Source organism: Ammospiza caudacuta, chromosome 17 (assembly GCF_027887145.1).
Source record: "Ammospiza caudacuta isolate bAmmCau1 chromosome 17, bAmmCau1.pri, whole genome shotgun sequence".
NCBI lineage: Eukaryota > Metazoa > Chordata > Aves > Passeriformes > Passerellidae > Ammospiza > Ammospiza caudacuta.
This window is the reverse complement of record NC_080609.1, coordinates 7,081,027-7,104,936: the sequence shown is the minus strand read 5'-3', so window position 1 is coordinate 7,104,936 and position 23,910 is coordinate 7,081,027. Positions and strand designations below refer to the sequence as shown.

The 23,910-nt window shown below is 40.1% G+C and overlaps 1 protein-coding gene across 1 annotated transcript in view; it reads left to right on the top strand.

The window, feature by feature from the left end:
• GRIN2A (glutamate ionotropic receptor NMDA type subunit 2A) overlaps positions 1-23,275 on the top strand; it is a 147,440-nt gene extending 124,165 nt beyond the window's left edge. The window contains exons 11-13 of the mRNA XM_058815830.1: positions 8,600-8,787; positions 19,517-19,755; positions 21,323-23,275. Of these exons, the coding sequence (XP_058671813.1) occupies positions 8,600-8,787; positions 19,517-19,755; positions 21,323-23,113 (2,218 nt within the window). The 3' untranslated portion in view covers positions 23,114-23,275. The remainder of the gene's footprint in view (positions 1-8,599; positions 8,788-19,516; positions 19,756-21,322) is intronic.
• The last annotated feature ends 635 nt before the right edge of the window (positions 23,276-23,910 follow it).

Below are 23,910 nucleotides of genomic sequence, written 5' to 3'. Positions count from 1 at the left end.
AATCTTATGGCACTAAGCACAGAGAGTGCACGAGAAGACCCCAGAAGGCCCCAATGGCCTTTTAACCCCATCTGTGAGTTTATTGGCCTGAATTGGATTTTTGTTGCTCTCACAGTGATTATAAATTATCCAATTCACAGCCTCACACACTCTGTTATTTGTTGAACAAATACAAGCCGGTCAGAGGCTGAGCTGGCAGCCTCTGCAGCGTGGCACAGGCATAACCAGGAGGCAAACATCCCTGGTCCCATTAGCTGCAGCACAGTTGGGATTGTGCCCAGCAGGTGCTGCTGCTAATTAGGACTGCCAATTAAGTAGTGATGTGCCTAAAGTTAAAGTCAAACCCAACTTGTCTTTTAGGCAGCCAGCGGACATCTCTCCACTTCAATGCAAAACCAATTTCTATATTTTTATTTTATTTTTAAAGAAAAAATATAATCAACATTTTCACCAAAGGAAAAACTTCCTGGTTTTTGTTCTTTCATACCTTTTCACCTTAAAAGAGGAGGGCAAGCTGTGAGAGAAGTTGTCTATTTGAAAGAAAAAGGATATATTTTAATTTTTCATTAAAAGCACAAATTCTTCATTGTTCTCATGGGGATACAATAGCAGCTTACAACCAGAACTCACAGAAATGTCCAAATCTTTAACCAGATTTTTAAGAGTTTACCAGGGATGGTTAGCTCTGTTAAAAGCCAATTTTTAACAGGGATGGTTAACTCTGAAGAGTGTTTGAGGGAGAAAGGAAAAGGCCTGTAGGCAGCATGAGATATCTGTAGTCATAATAATTTATTGCTTGCAATCCTCCAGGATAGCTGCTATGATGCATGAAGAGAGAGTCCCATGTATGGGTGCTCTCATAATATAAACACAGAAAACATCAAAGAGCACTGAACAAAGATCCTGAACTACCTGGGACAAGCAGATGTTTGCTGTGCTCCATGGTGTCCACTTACCACTATCAATTTTGACAATAAGCACTAAATTATTGTACAAATACAAATACACTTTCCTTAAAACTGTCTGAAGGAGCAAAAATGTGAATAACTGTTTCCTTCCTGACTATCTGTGAAAAAACATCTCTGCTAAACAGTTTGGCCCATTCAGGGTTTTCTGTCCTGGCTGACCAAGTTCAGACAACTTCTGCAATCAATAACTTCATTTAATTTGGCATCAGAGGGCTGGGGTAACTTAATTTCAATTTACATTATGATGCTTTCTGTGGTGGTTTAATCTAATATATATTTCAGTGTTCACTCTAATGCTCATTTTGACATTGTGCTCTGCAGGGAATGATTTCCAATGGATATTCCAGCTGCAGCCACACGAGCTAAGAATTGGAAAACTGGTTTGCAACTGGGCAGCTGCTGTCTGTGCCAGAAGGCTGCAGAGATGTGAAAATGGTTAAATTTGCTATTCCATCTAGGAATATTTTTCAGAAGGATCTCTTCAGAATCAGTTCTGAAATCTAGTATCTTAAAAGAAGTGTGTGGCTGAATGAGCACAGCTTTCATTTCAGTGCTGAAGTGAGCAGAGTTCAGCACTGCAAGCTGCCAGCTCAGACTTAAGGACTCCTGTGGCATTTCCACTCATGGCAGGATTTTCTGGCATCAGTTTTTCTAATGGCTGATTCCTCCTTCCCCATAACTTTCTGTCCTTTCAGGAAATGCAGTTATTCTTATATTCTTGTAATTCTTACATTTTCAGGAATGTCTTCCTGGCTCAAATATGGCTTCTTTTGAAACTTTTTTTTTAAAGAAAGGAGACAAACAACCCTGTTTCTCCTGTTCACCTGATGCATAGAAACTTGCCTTTAGGATAAAATAATTTTTAGCAATTTATTTCCAATTATTTTATTCAGTACCTGAGTGCTCTTCTGCAGTCTTTTTTTTTTTGATTGTGTTTTTTTTTTGTTTTTTTTTTTTGTTTTTTTTTTTTTTTTTTTTTTTTTAAGATTGCTTCCTTTGTCTGCATTATAACTTTTTTAGGTAATGCTGTTATCTAATATCTCTAAATATTACAAGTAGCCTGGAAATAAAATGAACAGGTGGAAGTAGCTGTGTGCCATCTAACCCCCATTCTTTTCAGAAGCTATTCTGAGTTTTAGTCTTCATTTCATTTGGGGCTGAGATCAGGTACTTGGTGAGCTGTGCTGAATTTATCCTTCATTATGCTATTGTAACTGGGACAAAATCTTTAATCTAAAAATATATTCCCCCCACTCAGCTCTTCAAGTTTTGTGTTTTGATAAACTGATGCGTTGCAAAAACTTCTTGGCTTGGCTTCTGAGATGTGAAGTGGGACACTCTTCCATTGTATAAATTAATCATAAAGGCACACTAAATTTTCCATTATTCTGTTGCTAAGGGAAATGTTACAGGGACAGGGAAGGTGTTTGGGCAGAGGGGAGGTGGATGGGAGTTCCTGTGAGCGAGGAGGGTGAAGGTGCCAATGCAGGTGACCACAGCCAAGGGAGGCTCTCCATGGATTTCCTGGCAGCTGGGATTGCCCTGACAGGTGAAGTGAAGCCTCCACAACCTCTGATGGTGGTGTTAATGTCTGTCAGAACCTGCTCTTTCAAATTTGGTCTGTGTTTCCTGTGTGCAGATTGAAGTGAGGATAGTTTAAGCTGGGAGAAAAGCTGAAAGCTGGTTCTGTGCTCCTGAGTTCACCATTTAACTGGGTTACACTTTGCTGACCTGTGCTGTTGCAGGGGGTGGTTGTTCAATTTTCCCCTAATGAATTGACAATATCAAGATGTCAAGAAATCCACTCAGTGTGTGTGAAGTTCAGTTCTGTGAGGAGCCATTTGAATGTGTAATGAAAGATAAAGTCACTGCTGGGGATGAAGTGCATCAGATAAGCTGAAATGCATTTTAGTCAAAACTGTGTCAGAGGAATCAACAGTCCTTCATGTTAAAGGTTAAATATCTGCTTTTGCTCCAGCAGTATCAAAGTGTCACTTTAGAGACTTTCATGGGAGCCTCATCTTCAGAGCAGCATTCTTTCCCTTTGATTGCTGTGCCATTCCACAGTGACCTTTCAGCACTGGATCCCCAGGACACAGAGACACAAATGATGCTCTCCCTCATTGTTCACTCTTGACATACTTTCTTTTATCCCTTCTGTGGAGAAAGAAGGGATGAAATGAAAGTTTATGACATAAACCCATCAGATCTTACAGACATATTTGTATATTTGTACTTGCTGCCTTCCCAACACTGCTATTGATGATCTCCAAAAACTTAACTTAATCTTCTCGCCTTAAATGGACACAGGTTTTTTTTTGTTTTTATTTTTTAGTTTTTGGTTTTTTTTGTCATTGTGCCTCCAGAACTACTGAGCAGATTGACATTTTTGATTTTTATTTCTCATTCCATCAAGAGAGCAAAGTCATTGAAGGATCATGTAGCTGGTTAAGGAAGCAAAGGAACATTTTTCAATTGTGTTGCAATTCTGTTGTAAGGGAGAAGTGACTAATAAAGGAGCACTTGCCTCATCTTCCTTTTCAGTTTTCATCATAGGAATTTTATGAAAAGTTGTGTCAATAATAAAGATGGGGAAAATTATAGGGAAGCGTTTTCAACTTTTCTGAAATTGCTTTTTGTACCTTTTTCTCTAACTTAAATTTTCTCTACAAAGGCAATTTTGCATGTGTTAAGCAATGCTTGAGAACAAATTTTTGCTATAGCTATTCTGATTTTTCAACTCTTATCCTTCTTGATGAATCATAAATGTTTAGTTATGGGATTGTCCACACTTATTTTTCACATATCTCCCACTTCAAATTATTACATTCAGTAATGCTCTTTTGAGTTTTTCTAGAACTATTCCAGTTCATGATTTCATACCACCTGATGTTCTCTGATGCTGTGAGATAAAATCTTCCCATTGCCTTTTCTCATGGTGCTTGCTCGCTGAAGGACATTTGCCTTTGTAGTCACTGTTATATAAACATTCCAAACTGTTTATTTTTCCTGCTAGCCAGGATTATTGCAGTGCTTGTGAGGAGGTTTGCAGACCGGCCTGTAGCTCAGATGAGCCACAGCTCTGTGGTCCTGCACTGGCTGGAGGTGCCTGCCCAGTCTGACCGGTTCATGGCACGTATTAACCTTTGCCATTCCAGCTTTGGCAGTTCTCTCTCAGCTCTCTAATATCTCTAACCACTTTATTTAAACCTCCACAATGTGACAGAGCTGTTCACTCCCTGCTGAGGCTGCAGTGAGCTGACAATTGTGAATTTGTGGTTGAGGCCTGCAGGGGCTCTGAGCCTCTCTGGGTGCAGGGTGTGTGCTCGGCGTGTGGAGGCTGCTCTGCGCTCAGGGTGTGACCCCAGGGGCACTGTGCTCACCTTTCAGCACTCTGCAGCTTTGCTGCCACAAGAACCAACACCTGGGGCTTGCCAGTCTCTGTAGGAAGAACAGGGAGAGCTGGAGTGTGACCGTGTTCACAGGGGTCTGAGGATGAGGGAAGAGACAAGGATCTGACTCCATGTTTCAGATGGCTTGATTTATTATTTTATTATATATACTATATTAGAACTATACTAAAACAATAGAAGAAAGGATTTCATCAGAAGGCTAGCTAAGAATAGAAAAAGAATGAATGATAACAAAGGTTTGTGTCTTGGACAGAGAGTCTGAGCCAGCTGACTGTGATTGGCCATTAATTAGAAACAACCACATGAGACCAATCACAGATGCACCTGTTGCATTCCACAGCAGCAGATAACTATTTACATTTTGTTCCTGAGGCCTCTCAGCTTCTCAGGATGAAAAATTCTAAGGAAAGGGTTTTTCATAAAAGATGTCTGTGACACTGGAGGTCCAGGCTTCCAAGTCCTGCCTGGAGAATGGCAAGACAAGGACAGGCTCCTGTGTCCAGCAGTCCTTGCCATGCTCCCAGCCTGGTGTTCCATCAGAGCCCAGCAAAAACAGCAGCTGTGGCTTTCCCCACACAGACACGGCAGGAAAGAAAGTCCTCCGTGTTCCCAGCAGCCTTCTGGCCTGCACACATCCCTGCCTTGTCTTCCTCCAGGGCTGATCTAGCTGCCAGCTTTGCAAACTGCTCAGAAAGGGTCACATTTTGGGATTTGCCCAGATTTTGCTGTCTCCATTTTTGGAAACGCTAATTGAGAAGTGTTTATAGTTATCTGAAAGCTCTTAAAAATTTGGAATGCCAGAAATTCACGTGATGGAAGAGTTGGGTGCCCTAAAATCTGAGCTCTTCAGTTGGGGCTTGTTCCTCCCTGCCCACGCTGCAGGGGTACAGGGTGTTCTGGAGCTTTGCAGGAACAGTACTTCTGTAATCAGCACATTGAAGAGATGATTAAGCCTTGAGAGGTTATAAGAGTTATGTTGGAAATGCAGAAAATATATTGTGAATATAAGTTTGTGTTTGTGGACACTGAGAGTTTTTCAGGGCAATCAATTTTTGATTTATAGTTAAGACATTGGGCAGCGACTGACAGCAGAACCTTCAGCTCTCAGCATCTGTCAGGAAAGTACCTCATGTTTTTAAATTTATTCATGTAATGGGATTTGTTGTGACCTTAGAGAAGCAGAATAGAAAAAGTCCTCAAAAGTAAAGCCTCCTGCATCCTCAGAACCTGTTCCATGTGTGAGCACTGCACTGATCCCAGGCTCCTGGGAAGCTGGGGAGGCACTTCCACAGCGAGGGAGTGAAACTCTGGCTGTGCTGTGTCTTGCTGTCCCAAGGTTTTACTGCAGTGCTCAGTAACTAAGGAGGCAAACTGCATGTGAAGAGAGTGATTTCAGAGGCAGCACAAGGCTTTTGCCCTGGAGTCTTTAGCAGAGATCTTCTTCCTTTGTATTTCTGACTGAGGCTGTTTTGACAGAAGAATAGCTGACTCTATATTTTCTCTGTGTTTAGCAGCATGTGTTTTATGTGCTTGCATTGCAAAACTATAAATCCCAGAATAAACAGACAACAAATTCCAGAGTGTGTTTGAAGTTGTCTGGTTGCAGCAGTGTCTGTACCCACAGAGAGAGCAAAACCTCCCAGTCCCTAAGCATCCTCTGGGAGGGGAAGAGTCCTTCCCTCCTTCCCTCCTTCCTTCCCTCCCTCCTTGCCCACAGATAACTGCAGATGGCAGCCAGTCAGGCTGGGCTCTATTGATTTTGGTAATTGTCTGCTGTAGATCAGAAAAGCTACAATGTCCTGAGGGTACAGCAAGAAGGTTTGTGAGGTTTTTTCCCATTGTGAGCCTACCCAAAGGACACAGATTTTTGTTGTTTCTCTCCATACAAGGAAATATTGTCTATGAAGTGCTGCATCAAAGCCCATCATTTAGAAAACTCTGATCTTATGTTGAGGGCTGCAAGCTTGGCCAGTGCCCTAGTACCCTCTTGACTTATTCCAATTTAATAATTAAATTAATTACCCCCAGTGCCAGGTAGCCATCCATGTTTTATTTATGGATTGAATTTGTGTCATTGCCTACTAGATGTTTAGTGATTTTCTGCATATTAAATAATCCGTTTAAAGGAAGGAGGAAACCAGATTTTGAGCATTGGTGGAACTAATCTGACTTTTAAACTGAAAGTTGCATCAACTGAATTTTAGGGAAGAGGGGAAAAGCAAAAGAACTGATGGCCCAACTATTTTTTTTTAATGGTTGCATGAACCACCTCAACTCTGAATTAACCAAATCACTAAATTTCAATTAGATTACTTGAATGGTGACTGTTGGGATAAATATCCTTGAAGGAAAGCAATAAAGAATAGTAATAAGTGGCAGGAAGTTCCCTTTTTTGTGACAGCAGACAAAATCCAACAACTTAATTCTCTCCTGGTATTCCTCTTGGTTTAATGTGAGATAGACACAGGTTTCTTTAGTGCCACATTTTTGGTGTCTGATTTTGAGTTCTGAAAAACTGAGGGTTCTGTTGATTGATTATTTATGAATAAACTTTGAATTATGATATGCATGAAAGCATGTTGGGCCTTTTTTTCTGTAGTAGTCAAAAGGTGATATGTCTAGATCCTTCTCCATTCTGTGGGTATAAATTAAAAGCTTTATCAACATAAACTGATTTAAGCTTAGCAGCAAGCGTGACTCCAAAACTTCATAGCCACAGAATTCACAACTGGTGCATCCTGATAGAATGTAATTGAAGCTGATGCTGTTGTACCTGTTTGTGCGACAGTACATTTATTTTTGTAGCTGCCTTTCCACGGAGACAGGCCCCAACTGTTGGTGGGCAGTGTGGTGCCAAGCTGTGTCAGCTGCAGCCCGCCAGAGGCTCCAGCAGTGCTGCAGGTGCTGCTCTGTGCCCCTGCAGAGGCTCAGCAGGCACAGCTGGCAGGGCCTGGGGCTCAGGGGGAGACTCCCACACCACCCAGCAAAGCCAATTGTCCTCCTGCTCTTCTGGCTTCCTGCAGGATCACAGATGCTGGGAAGGGAGGGGGTGTTCCTGGGAATAGCATGGATTTGCTTTTCTGTGTCATTCAGGTGAGGCTGGAGCTGAGGCCTCAACATCTTTTTCCTTCCGCTGCTCTTCTGCAAGCAGTAAACATCTTAAATGGTTTAGGCTGCAGATGAAGGCAGTAATACAAAATAAAGCTTTGTCTGTTTCTTTCTGAAGTTTGCATGTGAATTTCTGGCAGTGCAAAAATGCCTTTTCTTTGACTGGGATCTGCTGCTGTCAAGTGATTGTCCTTCCAAATGGCCTCCTCCTCTTGTATGTGCATTTTCATTGCCTTCATTTGTGAAACATCCATGCACCTGCCTTCTAGCTTGCTTTACAGTGCTTCTGAGAAAGTATCCCTGGAGGACATTGCTTCTTTTCCATTCTTTACTGGGTTTGTTTTCCACTCTTATTGTGTTCCCTGTATTCTTTAGAGAATGGGATTATCACATTCTTCCATTTTTAGGTAGATGGGGTAAAAGGCTTAAACTTTTTCACAAGTTCTTTTCTTCCTGCTGTGCTCCAGATACACAAATAGTATGTTTGGAACTGTGAATCATAAAGAAATATTTTCTATCATATTTCAGTGGGATTTAGGTAGCTCTATGACATATGCTCCAGTATATCAAGGACTTTGCCATACTGGAGCATACCAAGGACTTTGTCTTATCAAGGACTTAACCTCCACCTTCACTGTTTATTTTTGGAAAGAGAAATAAAACAAGGGTGTGTATGTAAAACTGGTGAATATTTTCAGTCTCCTTCAGTATTTGAAATATACTAATTGTCTATTTTTGTTTCAATTCTAAGTTCTCTCTTGTAATTTCTGTTGGTTTTGGAGACCATTTTTCATCTCAAGGTATTTATTCTCCATACCAAGAGCAAAGATACAAAGATATCAGGGCAAGACATTTTGTAGATTGGTTTCTCCTGCTCAGTATTTTTTAACAGCATCCCTTAAAATAGAAATGCAAAACTATGTGTCCTACTTTCCCCTCACTAAAATAGATGCCTTTTGTTAATTTTAGATACAGCAGAGCAGGATATGTAATTAATGATATCAAAGAATCCATATGATATTCAACAGGGTCCTAACATCAAGGACAAAAGAAGTCTGACAACAGCTGTCCCTAATGATTTGGTTTGTAAAATGTTTTCTTTTATTTCAGGAAGTTGGATGCTTTCATCTATGATGCAGCAGTGCTGAATTACAAGGCTGGAAGAGATGAAGGCTGCAAACTTGTCACAATAGGCAGTGGGTACATCTTTGCCACTACTGGCTATGGGATTGCTCTCCAGAAAGGATCACCTTGGAAGAGACAAATTGATCTCGCCCTCCTCCAGTTTGTGGGAGATGGTAGGGACCAAGCTTTTTCCTTTCTTTTCTTCCTCTGTGTATGCACAGTTAATTCAGTTTTAGTAGCTCTGAGCCTGCTAGTACTGTTCTCTTGAAGTCTTTAAAATGAAAAAAAAAAGGTAAAACAGAGTAAAATTACTTCTTGGTGCTGACACAGGAGTTCTTTTCCACTCACCTCACCACCAAGGGCATCAGCCTCTATTTTCAGAAAATGTTTTCATATACATCACAAAGTAAAGCTAGCCTAAGTGTTAGAGAGCATTTATCCATTTATTTATTTCCTTTGCTTTTGTCTCTTAGTAGATGAGTTATCCTTCAGCATGACTGTTCTGCTATTGAAAAGTGTTCAGCTCAGTTCTGAGCTGATGTGAGTGATCCCCAATCCAGGATGGTTTCATTCAAACTTCTGCTGAAAGAATGCCTATGAAATTGAATTAGGGTGACTCGTTTCATTGCACTTCAAACAAATATTTTTTATTCTAACATGAAATAGAAGAACTGTAGGTCCTCTTGGCACTTCTGCCCTGCAGTAGAAAACTTGCTGCATATCTTTGATATATTTGAAAACAGCAGTGATGACTCAGTCTCCACAGAGGGTATGAACTCCTTTTTGGTTGTAGAAAGCTTCGTGTTTCACCTGTGGGAGCAAATAGAAATATGGTAATTAAAAGTTTTCTGTGGTGTGACTGATGAAATCCTCTATCAGATAGGGATATGGTGTGTATTACATAATCTTTATTTTGGTTTTTACATAGATGTGTGTGTTGACTCTGCATTTCTTTATCAGTGAAAGAGAGGGCTTTATGAAAAGATAAATATGCTTTAATGTCACCAGTAAGAAGCAATTGAGGGTAAGAATAGTGAATTTCAGTGTAATAACAGTGGCAGAGAGCAGGACTTAGCAGAGTGGCCTCCTGTTCCGTAAACCACAGGACATTAATTTTCATGGGGCAGACAATGAGTGTGTAAGTCTTCCAGCACATGGATTTTACTCCTATTATAACATTAAACAGCTGGAAGAGGTGTCATCATCACGGCTGATGCATTTTTTCTGATGAATATATGGAAATAACAGTGCCATCATATCCATCTGTTGGGTTTAGAGAGGCTGTGGAAGAAACCTCTCTAATTTGGGTGAAGGAATGCCTAAATGACCTGCAGTGGCTGCCTTTCAAACATTCACATTTTCCTGAATATTATTTTCTGTTTGTGTAATACTGTTAAGAATTATTAGGTGCTATAATTCAGAGCCACTTTTAAATGAGGAATTTGAATCAGAGAAGTTGAATTACTGGTCCCATACTAAAGAAGAAAAATCTCCTGTAGCCTGAGGGAGCATCTGGGTTGTGTTTCTCAGTGTGGGCTAACCCCTACAGATGTGTCCACAGCAATACTTGAGTTTCCATTCCTTTCACTTTGCATTTCCTTCATGCTTACTCCTTCAGCATTTTTGATACTTCTCATCCAACACAAAAAATTAAATGACAGAGAACAATAATAAATGAAATTGAAGGGAAAGCACTTGAAGCTATTTAAGAAAAATCTCATCAAAATACTGAATGTGCTGCATTTTTATGCTTCATCTCAACTCTGAATATCAGGCACAAAACAAAGTGGGTGGGAGCAAAGTGTGACAAGTCTTACCCTGTGTTTACACTTTGACCTGTGGACTTCCATAGCATACAAATCCTTATATCTTTAACCCATTTTTAGTTGCTTAAAATAATACAAATGAATTGTCCACAAAACTCAATATTAAAACTTACAGAATAGCAATAGATAAAGGGAACACCCAGGTGAATGAAACCTCATTATGAAATGTTTGTGCCCTGCTCAGAAGATAAGCAAACATGTTGAATGCACAAACCATGGGAATTGTGACTACATTTATGGTATTTTTTCCTTACTATTAGAAGTTACTCTGAACAACCCAGGAATGCTAAAACATTACTTTTCTCCTGTGAAGGATCCCTACGTTTGTTCAGAAAATGGTGTGGTCTCTAGTAAAGAGAAAAGAGAATAGTAGTTGGACATGTAGGATGTGTAGAAATTCTTGTAGGTATGTTTCTTTGAGTCCCAGAACTGTCTCACTTTGTCTCACAGGTCTAGATGACCATTTTCAGGGAAAACAATTGATTTTCCACCAAATGTGGGGGGAAAAAAAGAGAAAAAAAAATCAACAAACAAGCCCTAATAATGAAATTTCTTCTGCTGAGTTACAAAGTACATTGCAGGTGAACTGGAACTAAACACCAAGAAATTAAATGTAAAGAGTAATTGCCTGGAACTAGCTTGACCTGATTTTGTAATCCATGTCTAACTTCAGTAGTTCGATGGATAATCTTTTTAGCTGTGAACTTACATAACTCTGTTTTGGTGAGCTAGGAGGGATGAACCCAGAGTTCAGACCAACATCACTTTGCTGTATCACTAAAAATCTCTTTGAAGTTCTCTAGACTAAAAGCAAGTATGGTTGGGGGGAAAGTTTCATCCTAAGAGAGTACTCCTGGGAAAGGCTGAATGGAGCCTGAATGAGGTTGTTTAAATAAATAGGCAAACACAAACGAAGGCAGAAATCTTATTTCACATGTATTGCTTCTGTAGAATATATTATTCTCAAAGAATAAGCTGTAAAAGAGCAGAGCCCCAAGTAGGATTGAATTATTCTTCAGTATGTGTAATAGGGCATTCATCAGGGTATGGAATAATTTCAGTGAATGATTGTAAACCTAATGAGTTCCATAACTATAAGAAGAAAACATTCTAATGAATTCAACAAACACTGTTTCTTTATATGAATAATATGTTAATAAGAGGAAAAACCTTGGATAAGACCAAGTAATTTGTGTAAAAGTATATCTGATTGCACATACAAAAAGCCATGATCTCATTTATTTTTTACATTTACCCAGTACTGAAATGGCCTTTTGAAATATATTTTAGAGCTTCCAACTTCCTCTGCACGTGTCTTTCTCCTGTGATTTTTCTCATTTGATTTTTTTTCTTGCTGCTTCTCTATCATTCTCCTATCTAAGCCAGTTCACTTACACATTGAAATGAATTTTTTGTGCAGTGGGTAGGAACCTCTTCCCTCTTCCTTGCTGATGTAAAACATCCAGCTGAAGAATTAATTGCTTGTTCATGCAGGGGCATCTTTTCATACTCCTCAAAGCATGATGCTGTTTCTGCTTTAAAGCCAATGACTTCGAGCCCTCTTTTTAATCTTATTGGCACTGGAAAAAGAATTAACTAAATTCAGAGGGCTGCAGGCTTTTGTTAGGGATAACTTCAAGCTCTCACTGGTGGTTATCTATATGTTTGTACACGAATAGTGTTCCCATCCTTAGGATAGCTCTACTGGGTGGACCAATTACACTGACAATTATCAATTACACTGTGGGAGCAGCTCTGAAGTCTCAGTGTAAGGAGCTGGCTACAAGATGCCAAATTTGTTACTCTAACAAGGAGGAAAAGAGACAGAGGAAAGAATGATGGGAATGAGTTGCTGAGGAGTTTAAAGAACAGCTACTTAATTGTCTCAAAAGTATAGTTGTGCTCAAAAGGTTTCATCCCTTGGTCTGTGCAAGTTCACATAGATAGCCCTGCTCATGGGAAGCTGAGATGAATGAGCAGTTGTTAGTGCAAGATTAATTGCTTTGGAACTCTGAATCTTTGTAGCAGAAAGAATTAGGAGTTGCTTTTTCTTGCGTAAGGGATATGAGTGAAGTGCATTGTTAGTGAATTTCTGGCTTTGTTCATCTTGCTTTCTGTACAGCACATCTCATTATCTGCAAAAGCTTTGAGTTGATGATTAACATCTGCAGCTTTGTTTAAGATAGTTGATCATTGGTATTATTCTCTAAAGCCCAATGGTGGTTGTGTTGCTTTTTTTGTCTTGCTGTGGTCACAAGATGAAACTTCCATTGTTTTTTAACAGAGAAGTAAAAATATTTCTACTGAGACAGAATCTCAATCTTCTGTTGAGAAGTAGAAGCACCCAGGAGTTCAGAAGCAGCTCAAATGATACGGCTGCTAAGAAACAGCACCATCATTTTGTTTGGATCCTCCGCCCACGGCCGCAGGAATGTGTCAGAACAGAAATGCCGCGCGCTGGGGAATCGCATGATCCCTGCTTGGAATTCTGTTCTGAACCTCTGCAGGAGCAGCTGGGCAGGCTGATGTCCCCACAGCAGCGTGGCACCTGGCACTGTCACTGCTGTGGGCACACAGGGGGTGAGGTGCCAGCAGTGGGAGAGGGCTCGGGCACAGCCTGCAGTGCCCAGCTCTGGACGCAGCATCGGGAACACAGCCCTGCTCCTCCAGGAACAGCAGGAGCTTCAGGTACCTGCCTGCAGGCCCAGCTGTTGCTGATACTCCTCTGGCTTGAGCTGCACAGGCCAGTTAAAGAGTAGTACTTTTTCTAAAAATATCCCACTAAGTTATTTGGGAGGAATTGTTTCTGAAACCCATAGCACTCTGTCTTTGGGGTTTGGTGTAGAACCACTGGTGCATAGAAACTGAGGAGAATTTAGTTTTCTCTTCCTCTCTTTTTCTTTCAGTCTTTCTCCCATCTCTCTTTGAGAAGATGAGATTATTGAGCTACAAATGACAAAGCTGCTTCAGAATTAAGAGAGTAAGAGAGATCCTGAGTGTGAATGAAATGAAGAGAAAGACAGCAAGGAGCCTTTAGCTATGAGGGATGCAGCAGAATAGAGGGATCAAACACTCATGGCAGCAGAAATGGTTGGATACAAGGAACAGAAAAAGCTGGGTAAAGAGAGCAGTTTTGGGGAGGAGTGTTGAGTACCAGCCAGCTGGCCAGGTTATGCATCTACTTTTCTGAGGTATTTGTAATGTATTGCACTACCTGCAGATTAAGAGCTCAGTTCAAAAGACAGTGTGGGAAGAGATCTCCAGGAAGAGGGCAGATGGTGTAGCTGTATTAACCCCTTAACCCTTGAAGCTGAAAACTTTAAAGCAATTAGACAGAGGCATAAAGAAGAAAACTGGTTCTGGTCTGAGTTTCCACAGAGTCTGTTATCCCTTCCTAATAACTTTCAGTTCTGGTTAATCTTCATGTGCTTTTAGGGCAGCTTAGTACACTAAGAATTGTTTTCCTGGGTGGATAATTGCTTCCCAGTCCTTACGGGTAATAGGTAACTGTGGAAATGAGATTTGCCCCCTTACATCTGGAAGGGGAAAGCTCTTTGCTATTTTGTTCATATTTTAGCATAAGCCTTCCAAATCACTGTCTAGATTATAAGGAAGTGTAGCAGTGTGACTCACATGGGCTGATAAAGCCCAAGAAGGAAATACGTATGTGATTATAAGGACATATTTTCAGTGTGTGCTGCTCAGGCAGAATACACCCACAATCACAGTGATTTTCTGTTTATATATTTAGTGTCCTCCTTAAGCAGTGGGTGGAACAAATGTGACTGAAGAGTGTGAGTGTATAAGTGGAGGGCGTTTGTGTAGCTGAACAAGAGTTAGAGGGATTGTAATATTGAAAGTCGTGCTTAGCAGTTCTGTTAATTCATCCTTAACTAATGGGGACATGCAGAGTGAAGTCATTAGCTCACAGTAAGTTTATTGCTGTCAGTCATCTGTGTTCCTCTTGCTATTTTTACAGGGGGAAATAACTCAGAAAATAAGACTGAGAGAAATTGTTTTGGGGGATCCAGGCTGAATTTGAAAAGTTGCTGTGCTTTTATGTAATCTCTTCTCTGAAACATTCTGTATGGATCATATAACTGGGTCAGATTGGAATTGATGAGCTTATTGAACCAAATGCACATCAACCCATTTGGCTGCTGACCCCACTATTCAGGGGGAAACACCCTTTTATTTTAAAGTCCCCAAGTGGTGAGGTGCTATCCTGCTCCTCTCTCAGGGGGAGTTCTACCACAGTAAACATGGAACAGTCTGCCCCTAAATTTGAAAACTACCCTTTGTCCAGCCTGAGTAAGCAGGTGATCGTGTTAGTGCCGCCAGGGTCTGTGAGGATGATGCCCTTCATCTGACCAGTGTGGATGTACATATTTAACCCTCCTGCTGATCATCTCTTCTGGGTACATGCCAGTTTGCTGTGCTGGCTGATCCTCAGGATAGGACATTGCACGAGAGGCCCTGACACTGTCACCAGCAGCCAGCTCCTCTGGCACCTTCTGCTGTGACACATGCACTGAGATCTCCTGCAGTGCCCTGCTCCTGGCCCGGGCCTTATGTAAGTGCCAGGGAAGTGCTGACTCCAGAGGTCTGCTGTACTTAACCAGCAAAGCACAAGGGTGCTGGGCTGCAGCTCTGCTTTCCCCACTGGGACAGGGCCTCCTTTCCTCCTGCAGGATGTGCAGGCTACACAGAGCAGGGATGGCTGCGATGCACGACACAACACAATATAAGGAGAATTAATTTTTCCAGACAACTCTCATTGGTGCAAGGCAATGTTTTTTGGAGTCAGGGGTGGGTGACTGCATGTGCAGCTGCAGTTGCTGATACAGCTGCTGAAGGGCCTGGTGCTGATACAGGTGCTGAAGTTTGGTGCTGGTGCACCCAGCACTGCGGGTTCCAGTGCTCAGGTGGTTGCAGGTGCCTCTGTGCCACAGAAACAAAAGGAACTTGAGGAGACCAGTAACTCCCCTAAAGGAGTCCCAGAGAGCTGGCACATCTCAAGAGCCAGTGACTCAGGCTGAGGGATGGGATGGGTGGCACAGCCTGCTAAGGGCCCTGATGAGGAAAAGCATGTAATTGTACCCTTTAGGCTGTATGGTTTCTGTGTCTGGATAATTAAATTTTTATTGTGACAAAATTGTTCGGGGGACACAGTGGACAGTTTATCAGTGCTTTCCAAGGATGATAACGTGTGAAATAGGCCAGAGGAGTTTATGTAGATTGGAAGGCCCTTGTGGGTTGTGCAGGCCAAATGGCCAACTGGCATGTTTCTGTGCAAATAGCAGCCCCAGCAGAGAGCTCCATAGCCACAGGAACAAACCCAGGAGGAGCACAAAGGGATGGGTAACCTGAACCCATTTTAAATAGTGCTGGATTACCAGTGAGAGAGCTGGAATGTTGTAATTTATTGGAGTGTGCTTTGAATGAATACTGCAGACACTCAACATTGCTTGAACTATGGATTTTTAAAGCACTTGCTCATGCTCATTCTTACATTATAAATGAAGCAGATCTTTTTTTATACAGTGCTATAGAATTTTTAAAATATCTCTTAGTGTAGGAATCATGTAGTCATTTGTGAGTTTTTCAGGTTAAATAGATTGTGGATGTATTAAACAGAAAATAAACACTGTACTTTTTTGTCAAATACACAGTGACACTTCATTTTCTGGTCTTTGCAAGTGTCATGATGTACTTTGCTGCTGAGATCAGCTGTTCATTTACATGTTAATCTAGTCCACACATGAATGAAGGTAGGAAATGATTGTGGCATTAGTTTCCTTTAGTAAGTGCCTGAAGAAGAAACAAAACCCCTTAAAATAAGTCTGATTAATATTTATGAGTAACTTGAGACCCCCCCAATTAGATGCAGACTTGAACTCCATTAACACTCAGTTCAGTGAGGCCTGGCATTTATGGATATTGAGGTTGCTGACTTAGAATTTCAAGGTCTGTTTTATGGGATATTTGGAGCTCCCACTTGCTAATGAGTATTATGCACACACAGGGATGACTGAACTCTCCAGTGCCTGGTAATCACAAATTGCTGGCCTTTCAATTGCCTACTGTAATATATTGCCATAGGTGTCATTCAACTCACAAGCCAGACCACCCAAAAAGATTTGAAAAATAACATTTCTCCAAATGGACTTTGTTCTTTTAAATTAATTTATTTTCTGAACCGAATTATAACTAGCCTCAAAGTTCAATGTTTTGAATTCAAACTCCAGGCCAGTTTTTTAAGTGATAGATTTTAATAAGGAATGAATTGACACCACAGATAAAAAAGTTTCTTATGCCTGAGGATTTTGTAATAAAAATGTTATGGTTTCTGTGACTATCTGGTTTAAAGTGTAATGGGCAGGAAAAGCAATAAGAAGACTGGGCATTTTGCCAGTTTTATAGGGTCAGCTATGCTGAAGTGTTATTACAGTTAGATTATTACCAGTTTTTTGTCTGTCTTTCTTTGTGTACATACACACACACATATGTAAATATTTATGCACATGTATAAAAATATATACTGGAAATGGCAACTGCTTTATATGGAGAGACCAGAATTATCAGCTAATATGTCCATTCCCAGACAGCATCATTCCACAGATATGCTAATCCAATGATAAACAGTGCTTTGCTGTCTTAAAAATATGGATTCCTTTTGAGCATTAATTAACATTGCTGTAATTGTCTGATATTATGGAAGGGATATTGCAATAGCAGGATCTGCAAGGCTCTGGGATGCTTTGTTCTTCTTTACTTGCCAGGGCACTGTCATTTATCTTGACTCAAAACAAGCTTAGCTCATTTCTGTCGGGATGTTTTTGGAAAGGTTGCTGGATTATCAATAGTTACTTTAAATGTACATGCCAAAGGGAAAGGAACACAGAGGAAGCAGTAATAAAATAGAGGTTTAAATTCCTTCGTGAATTTTGTTATGAACAGTGAAAGGGCACAGCAGTCAAATCAAATTGATGCCTGACAATCATGGGAGATGTGAGCTTTCCTGTGGGAAGTGATGAGATCTGATTGGCAGGGCTTCAGCTAATGCACAGACCAGAAATATTGCTCTCTCTTTGGACTTGGGTTCTTTTCTCTTCCATGGCCTCTGTGAGTTTTATTCATAGACCTTGGGGAGGACTTGAAAGAGAGACAAGGGAAACAGTCCACTGAGGTTTAGCAGAACAAAAGAAATCCAAATGTTCTAAGAGATGGAAATGTAATAATGAACCCCAATTATCTATGTATGCAATATCTATGCTGCTACAATTAATAATTTATTGCCCCAATGTCCTGGATTAGAAGATTTTTAAAGATTCATTAGGATTGACTTTCTTCTTTGGGATGCTCTTAGGTATTTTGAAGATTGAACACTGTAATTTGGGAGAAGACACATTGCCTTTTGCAGATGTAGAGGTTCAATTCGTGCTTCAAGCACAAAATTAAATTTGGAATTAGCTAGAGACCGAATAATCCCTCTTACAAATTTGTGAAATGCCTTTGCTAAAGTGCATCAGAACTTGTCCTTTCTACTTCAGTTTTTCATTCACATTCTCTGAGAAGCAATTTCTCCATCACAGTGTTGTGTTCCATTTCCAATTGGAACTCACATCCAAATTATCTGTGGGCTGCAGCTTTCCTGGTGCCCTGGCACTCTATCCTGCAAAATGCTTTTTCACAGCAGGTCATTGATCTTCTAGTCTAGCTTGAAGGTAGCTGAAATGTCAATATAGCTTCTAGCCATTTTTTTCTGTTCTTTATTTCCAATGATGTATGAATTATAATAATACTGAAAATGTATTCCCTAATCACTGGCTAAGGATTAGGGATTGGAACCATGGAAATTCTTCCCCCATATTGAAGCCATATCTTAAATTGGAAAACACACCAAGAAAGCTAATACTGTCCTTTTAATACTGTCCTTTTTGGCCCTCTACATTGCCTGCTGTATTTTCTATAAACAATGAAGTTTATGACATTAAACATTATAAAATAATTACTCAGCTGACTATATCCCAAGAGAGTAAAAAGGCCTGTATGCCCATGCAATGCTTCAGTAAGAACACCACTAAATGTCTGAAAATTAGTCAATCATGCAAAATAATAATAATAAAAAAAATGTTGGCAGGAACAATTGCAGTTTCTTGCCCACCTCTGTCCATGCTGGCAGTAGCAAGCATTGCTAGGTGACAGTGTGCTTCATTTGAGGCCAAATCTCATCAGTGAAATATGGACTCAGAGTTAAGAGTGCACAAGAGAGGGAGGGAGTGGATTTGCTTCCTTAGCTGTAAGTGGAGTTGTTTAATGGCAGTGGGGATGGGGCACAGCCAGAACCAGCAATGCTCCATTTCAGGCATGGGATGAGGCTGTTGGTGTTTGTGGTGCTGCCCAGGAAGCTGGAATGGCAGCAGCACCAGGGAATAGATACCAGAGATAAACGCAGAGACCAGATGTGCCTCTGAAGGAGGGCTTCAGCCACAACACTGCAGTTTATTTACAAAGAAGAAATAATGTCATCACGGATCAGATGAGAAAGAACAAACTTCTCATGGCACACTAAAAGAATTACAAGAATTTGTGAAATTTGTCTTGTGATGTTAAAGGGAAGGGCCAAAGGGAGGGATCAGAGTGGATCAGGTGGGTACCAAGTGCAGGGCAGTGGAGAGGAGGGGGCATGAAAGGGTCTGTTTGGGTGTCAGGATGCTTCTCTGACGAGTTCTCCCTCTGATCAACACAGCCTGTCCCAGCTCTTCACTAACTCACTCCACTCTCTATAACAAGTCCTAATAGTTATAGCAAGCAGAAAATGTTCTGTCTAAACCGCCGATCCTGCTTTCTAGAGCATCCAGCTTCCCACGTAATTTATGAAATCTGAGGACATCTGAAACTAGGGTGCTGTGAGTTGAAATCTGCTATATTTGCAACTCCTGGCTCGATAAATCCGCAGTGCTCCACGAATGAAGCATTAAACGGTGCTGTATTTTTAAACTTGCAAAGACTTTCGAATTCTGTGAGCAGTGATTTCTGCATTTTAACTGGTTTGACTCCTTGCTCTCCTTAGGGGAAATGGAAGAGTTAGAAACCCTGTGGCTGACTGGTATTTGTCACAACGAGAAGAACGAAGTCATGAGCAGCCAGCTGGACATCGACAACATGGCAGGAGTGTTCTACATGCTCGCAGCAGCCATGGCACTCAGCTTAATAACCTTTGTCTGGGAGCACTTATTTTACTGGAAACTCAGATTCTGCTTCACTGGAGTCTGCTCAGATAGGCCAGGATTGCTGTTCTCAATCAGCAGGGTCAGTACTGCTTTCATTTATCCCCTTTAGGCAACAGAAGGAATAAACGCTGCCTCCCTAAAATTTCATCCTTCCTTTTATTCCAACCTGAACATTTAAAATCCAGGTTAGAGAAGCAGCGTGGTGCTCTGGAGTAGTCAATGGGCTTAAGATGTATTTGCAGTCTTTGGGAAGTCTTAATCCATTGGATTTTTCAGGATATGAATTATTTTATACAAGGATAATCAGTAATTGAATACTGAAAACAAATACAGTAAAGGAAAATTTCAATGAAGAAATTGTAGATGCAGGAAATGTATTTATTTCCACATTAAAAATCCAAAAAAAAAAAAAACTAATTTGATAAGAGACATTAGCTGTTGGCTTTGTGCATTTCTTAAGCAAGAGAATTTTAATTCATAAAAATACAGTGGAATATTTTTGTAAGCTTTTTTTGATAAAAAACTTGAATAAACTGTATGAGAAAAGGTCAAACACAGGTATCATTTATGTCTGGTTAGTCACTAAGGCAAATTTTAATGATAACTTTCCCAGACCCAAAGGGGATTTACTTATGCAAGAAACTGATACTTGTAAAAAAAATGGAAATGTGGCTTATTCTATTATTTTTGACAAATTGGTTGGGGTTTTTTTTAATATATTTTTAAAACAGATAGAACTTTCATTAGGTAATTGATTTTTCTTGATTTTTTATATAGCTGAGGAGAACTGAAAATGGCTAATTGCTTTAAAGTGTGCTGCAATTACCCTGTTGAGTAGATTGGAGCATTTTGGAACTGCATTAAAAATAGTCTGCACTACCCTGTTGGGGATTGTCTAGAAACCACATGCACCTTAACCTCCACATTTTATATTTGAACTTTATGTTTCTGGCTTTTTTTATATGAAATTCTCCTAAGAATTGCAGGGGAAAAGATGTATTTATGCCAAAGGTAAATGTCTGAGAATTGCTAATTCACAGGATTGGAAATGTCAATTGGGCTCACAGGAGTGACCAAAGAGGTTGAAGTGAGAAAATGGGCTTCAGCCTTTTGCTCACAATTAACTCAGATGCAGCTTTAAAAAGAGCTGGGTTTTTTTGAGATAGGGATTAGAAAAGCTAAAATATGATGGCTAGAAGCCTTTTTATTTCAGTACAAGCGAAGAATACCTTAATCTCCAATAAAATAGTCCCACTACAGGCTTGTTTAGAGGGGAAACTGAATCACTGGTTTAAAATAAGAGAGTATCTATTACTGAAGGTTAGTTTCATTTTGTGACAAGATTAGGGAAGCCTTTGGGGTACCTTCTAATCTTGTATTGTGGAATAAGCTGGGGATGTCAAGACAGACCACTAGATTGTGAAATACTGGCAGTTTTTTTCTTTTGTAGTTCTAATAGATATAGCAGAAAATATTCCTCCATTTCAATGCAAGGAAATGATAAAAAGTTGGAGATGTACTTTTAATCTTTCCAGTAATGAGATAAGAAATGTTTAATTTTTCTTTATTGCTAATTAAAACTAAAATAGAAGTTGTGAAAAGTTATACCTAGTGATTTAATTTGTCTTATATTACTCATATTACAGGGTATTTACAGTTGCATTCATGGAGTACACATTGAAGAGAAGAAGAAGTCTCCTGACTTTTCTTTGACCAATTCACAAACTAACATGTTAAAACTGCTACGAACAGCGAAAAACATGACCAATATCAACCCTTCAAGAATTGACTCCCCCAAAAGAACAGCTGATTTTATTCAGAGGGGTTCTTTGATTATGGACATGGTCATGGATAAGGGAAACTTGGTGTTTTCTGATAACAGATCCTTTCAGACAAAGGACAACTTTTTTGGTGACAACATAAGTGAACTGCAGACACTTCCTGGCAATCGACACAAGGACAACCTGAACAATTATGTTTTCCAAGGGCAGCATCCTCTCACACTGAATGAATCCAATCCAAATACAGTAGAGGTTGCAGTAACAACAGAAGCAAAAGTCAACTCCAGACCCAGGCAGCTTTGGATGAAATCTGTTGAATCTTTACGCCAAGATTCTGTACGTCAGGGCCAAGGATCCCAGAGAGAAAACGGGTCTGAGGAAAACAGGCAGCTTTCATTGAAAAGCCAAAGATACCTTCCTGAAGAGATTGTTCATTCAGATGTCTCAGAGACATCAAGCAGAGCTACTTGCCACATGGAAGCTGAAAACAACAACAAGCACCACAAAACCAAGGACAATTTTAAAAAAAGGACAGTAGCATCAAAATACCCAAAAGACACTAGTGATGTGGAACTGACATATCTGAAAACCAAACAGGGCTCTCCACGGGATAAAATCTACACAATTGACGCTGACAAGGAGCCAGGGTTCCGCTTGGACACACCTCAGTACATCGAAAACATTGTCCTTCCAGAACCTGTAGAGCTTCCTGATGTTTACCAAGATCACAACGACAACTACAGGAAAGCCGAGCACGCCAACAGGACTCCATCACATAATGAAGACAGTCTTCCAAATAATGACCAGTTTAAACTCTATGGAAAGCACTACACTCTCAAAGAAAAAAATACTTCCCTAGGTGACATGAACGATAGGTTCAGGCAGAATTCCACGCACTGCAGGAGCTGTCTCTCCAACATGCCCACCTACGCGGGGCACTACTCGACCAGATCTCCCTATAAATGCGATGCGTGCTTGCGGATGGGGAACCTCTATGACATTGAGGAAGATCAGATGCTGCAGGACACCACGAACTTATCACTTCCTGAAGAAATATATGAGCGTACTTGGTCACAAAGTAGTGCTCTGCAATATTCTAAAAAGAATAAACTGAGGATTAGCAGGCAACACTCTTTTGATAATATCGCTGATAAGTCCAGGGAAATTGATATTGGAAGACCTTCTCGTAGTATAAGCTTGAAAGAAAGAGAGAAATTTCTTCAAAGTAGTCCGTATGCAAGCATGTTTAGTGTTCCCTCAAGCAAACTGTTGGGCAACAAGGCCTCACTTTTAACCCATGCTCTGGAGGACAGTAAGAGGAGCAAGTCCCTGTACGCTGTTCACTCGGATGATAACCCCTTCCTGCACTCCTATCGTGATGACCAGCATTTATCTCTTAGGCGAAGTCCAGCTGATCTTTATAAACATTCATTGCCAACAAGAGGAAGAAATGATAATTATTTAAGGTCATCCATACAGTCTACAGCATCATACTCTTCCAGGGATGGTCGGATCCATAATGACATGTACATTTCAGAGCATGTTTTGCCTTATGTTGCAAATAGGAATAGCTTGTACTCAACTCCAAGGTTTTTAAATTCCTGTAGCAATACACGTGTGTATAAGAAAAGGCCTAGCATTGAATCAGATGTTTAAATTTTCCATGAACACTTTATCTATAGGGAAAGAATAGTTGCCACCATCTTAGAGGGAGAATTTTTCCTTTAACAGTATCCTGCTCTGGTAAATGATACATAAACCTCTCCCTTTCCCAATGTACTTTTGTACATGAATAGGTAAACTGGTATGCTCTGATCTATCCTTTTAAAATATGTCTTGTTAAAAAGGATAAAAAATAGCCATTTATGTGTGCTTTATATATAAATGGCAAGTTGTACTGAAATAGCCCCAATATATGTTGGCAACTATGCTGTTTTGTACCTAATTATTTTACTATTTCAGTTATTCTAATTTATGTTGCTAAGTATCATTCAATGTACTTTTGTCCTTAGAAATGTTTAATGATTTTCTAGTACTGGATAAGCAATATGGTATGCATGTAGTATGACACAGACAACAAGAAATAGGGATGCATTTGCACAGATTCAAAAGTAAACGAGAAAAGAAAGCTAAGACTTCCAAAAATATATTTTAGCTTCATAATCATTTTCAAAGCCAAATAATTTTAAAAAACCCCCAAACCCCAGGACCTTAATAAATAAAATACAATGTGTTAGCACAAAAATTAGGATGTTCCTTCTAGACTGACAGACAGTAGATGGGAAGGCAGTAACCCCAAACATGTGAACTGCTGTGTACCAAAAGGAAGCCCCATAGATATTGGTTAATGTTCATGTACAAATGCTTTTCTTATATTGCACATGCACTTACCATTACAAAGTAAGTTCATTGAAAAGTTTGCATTAATCTTGTCAGAAATTTCACAGCTGCCT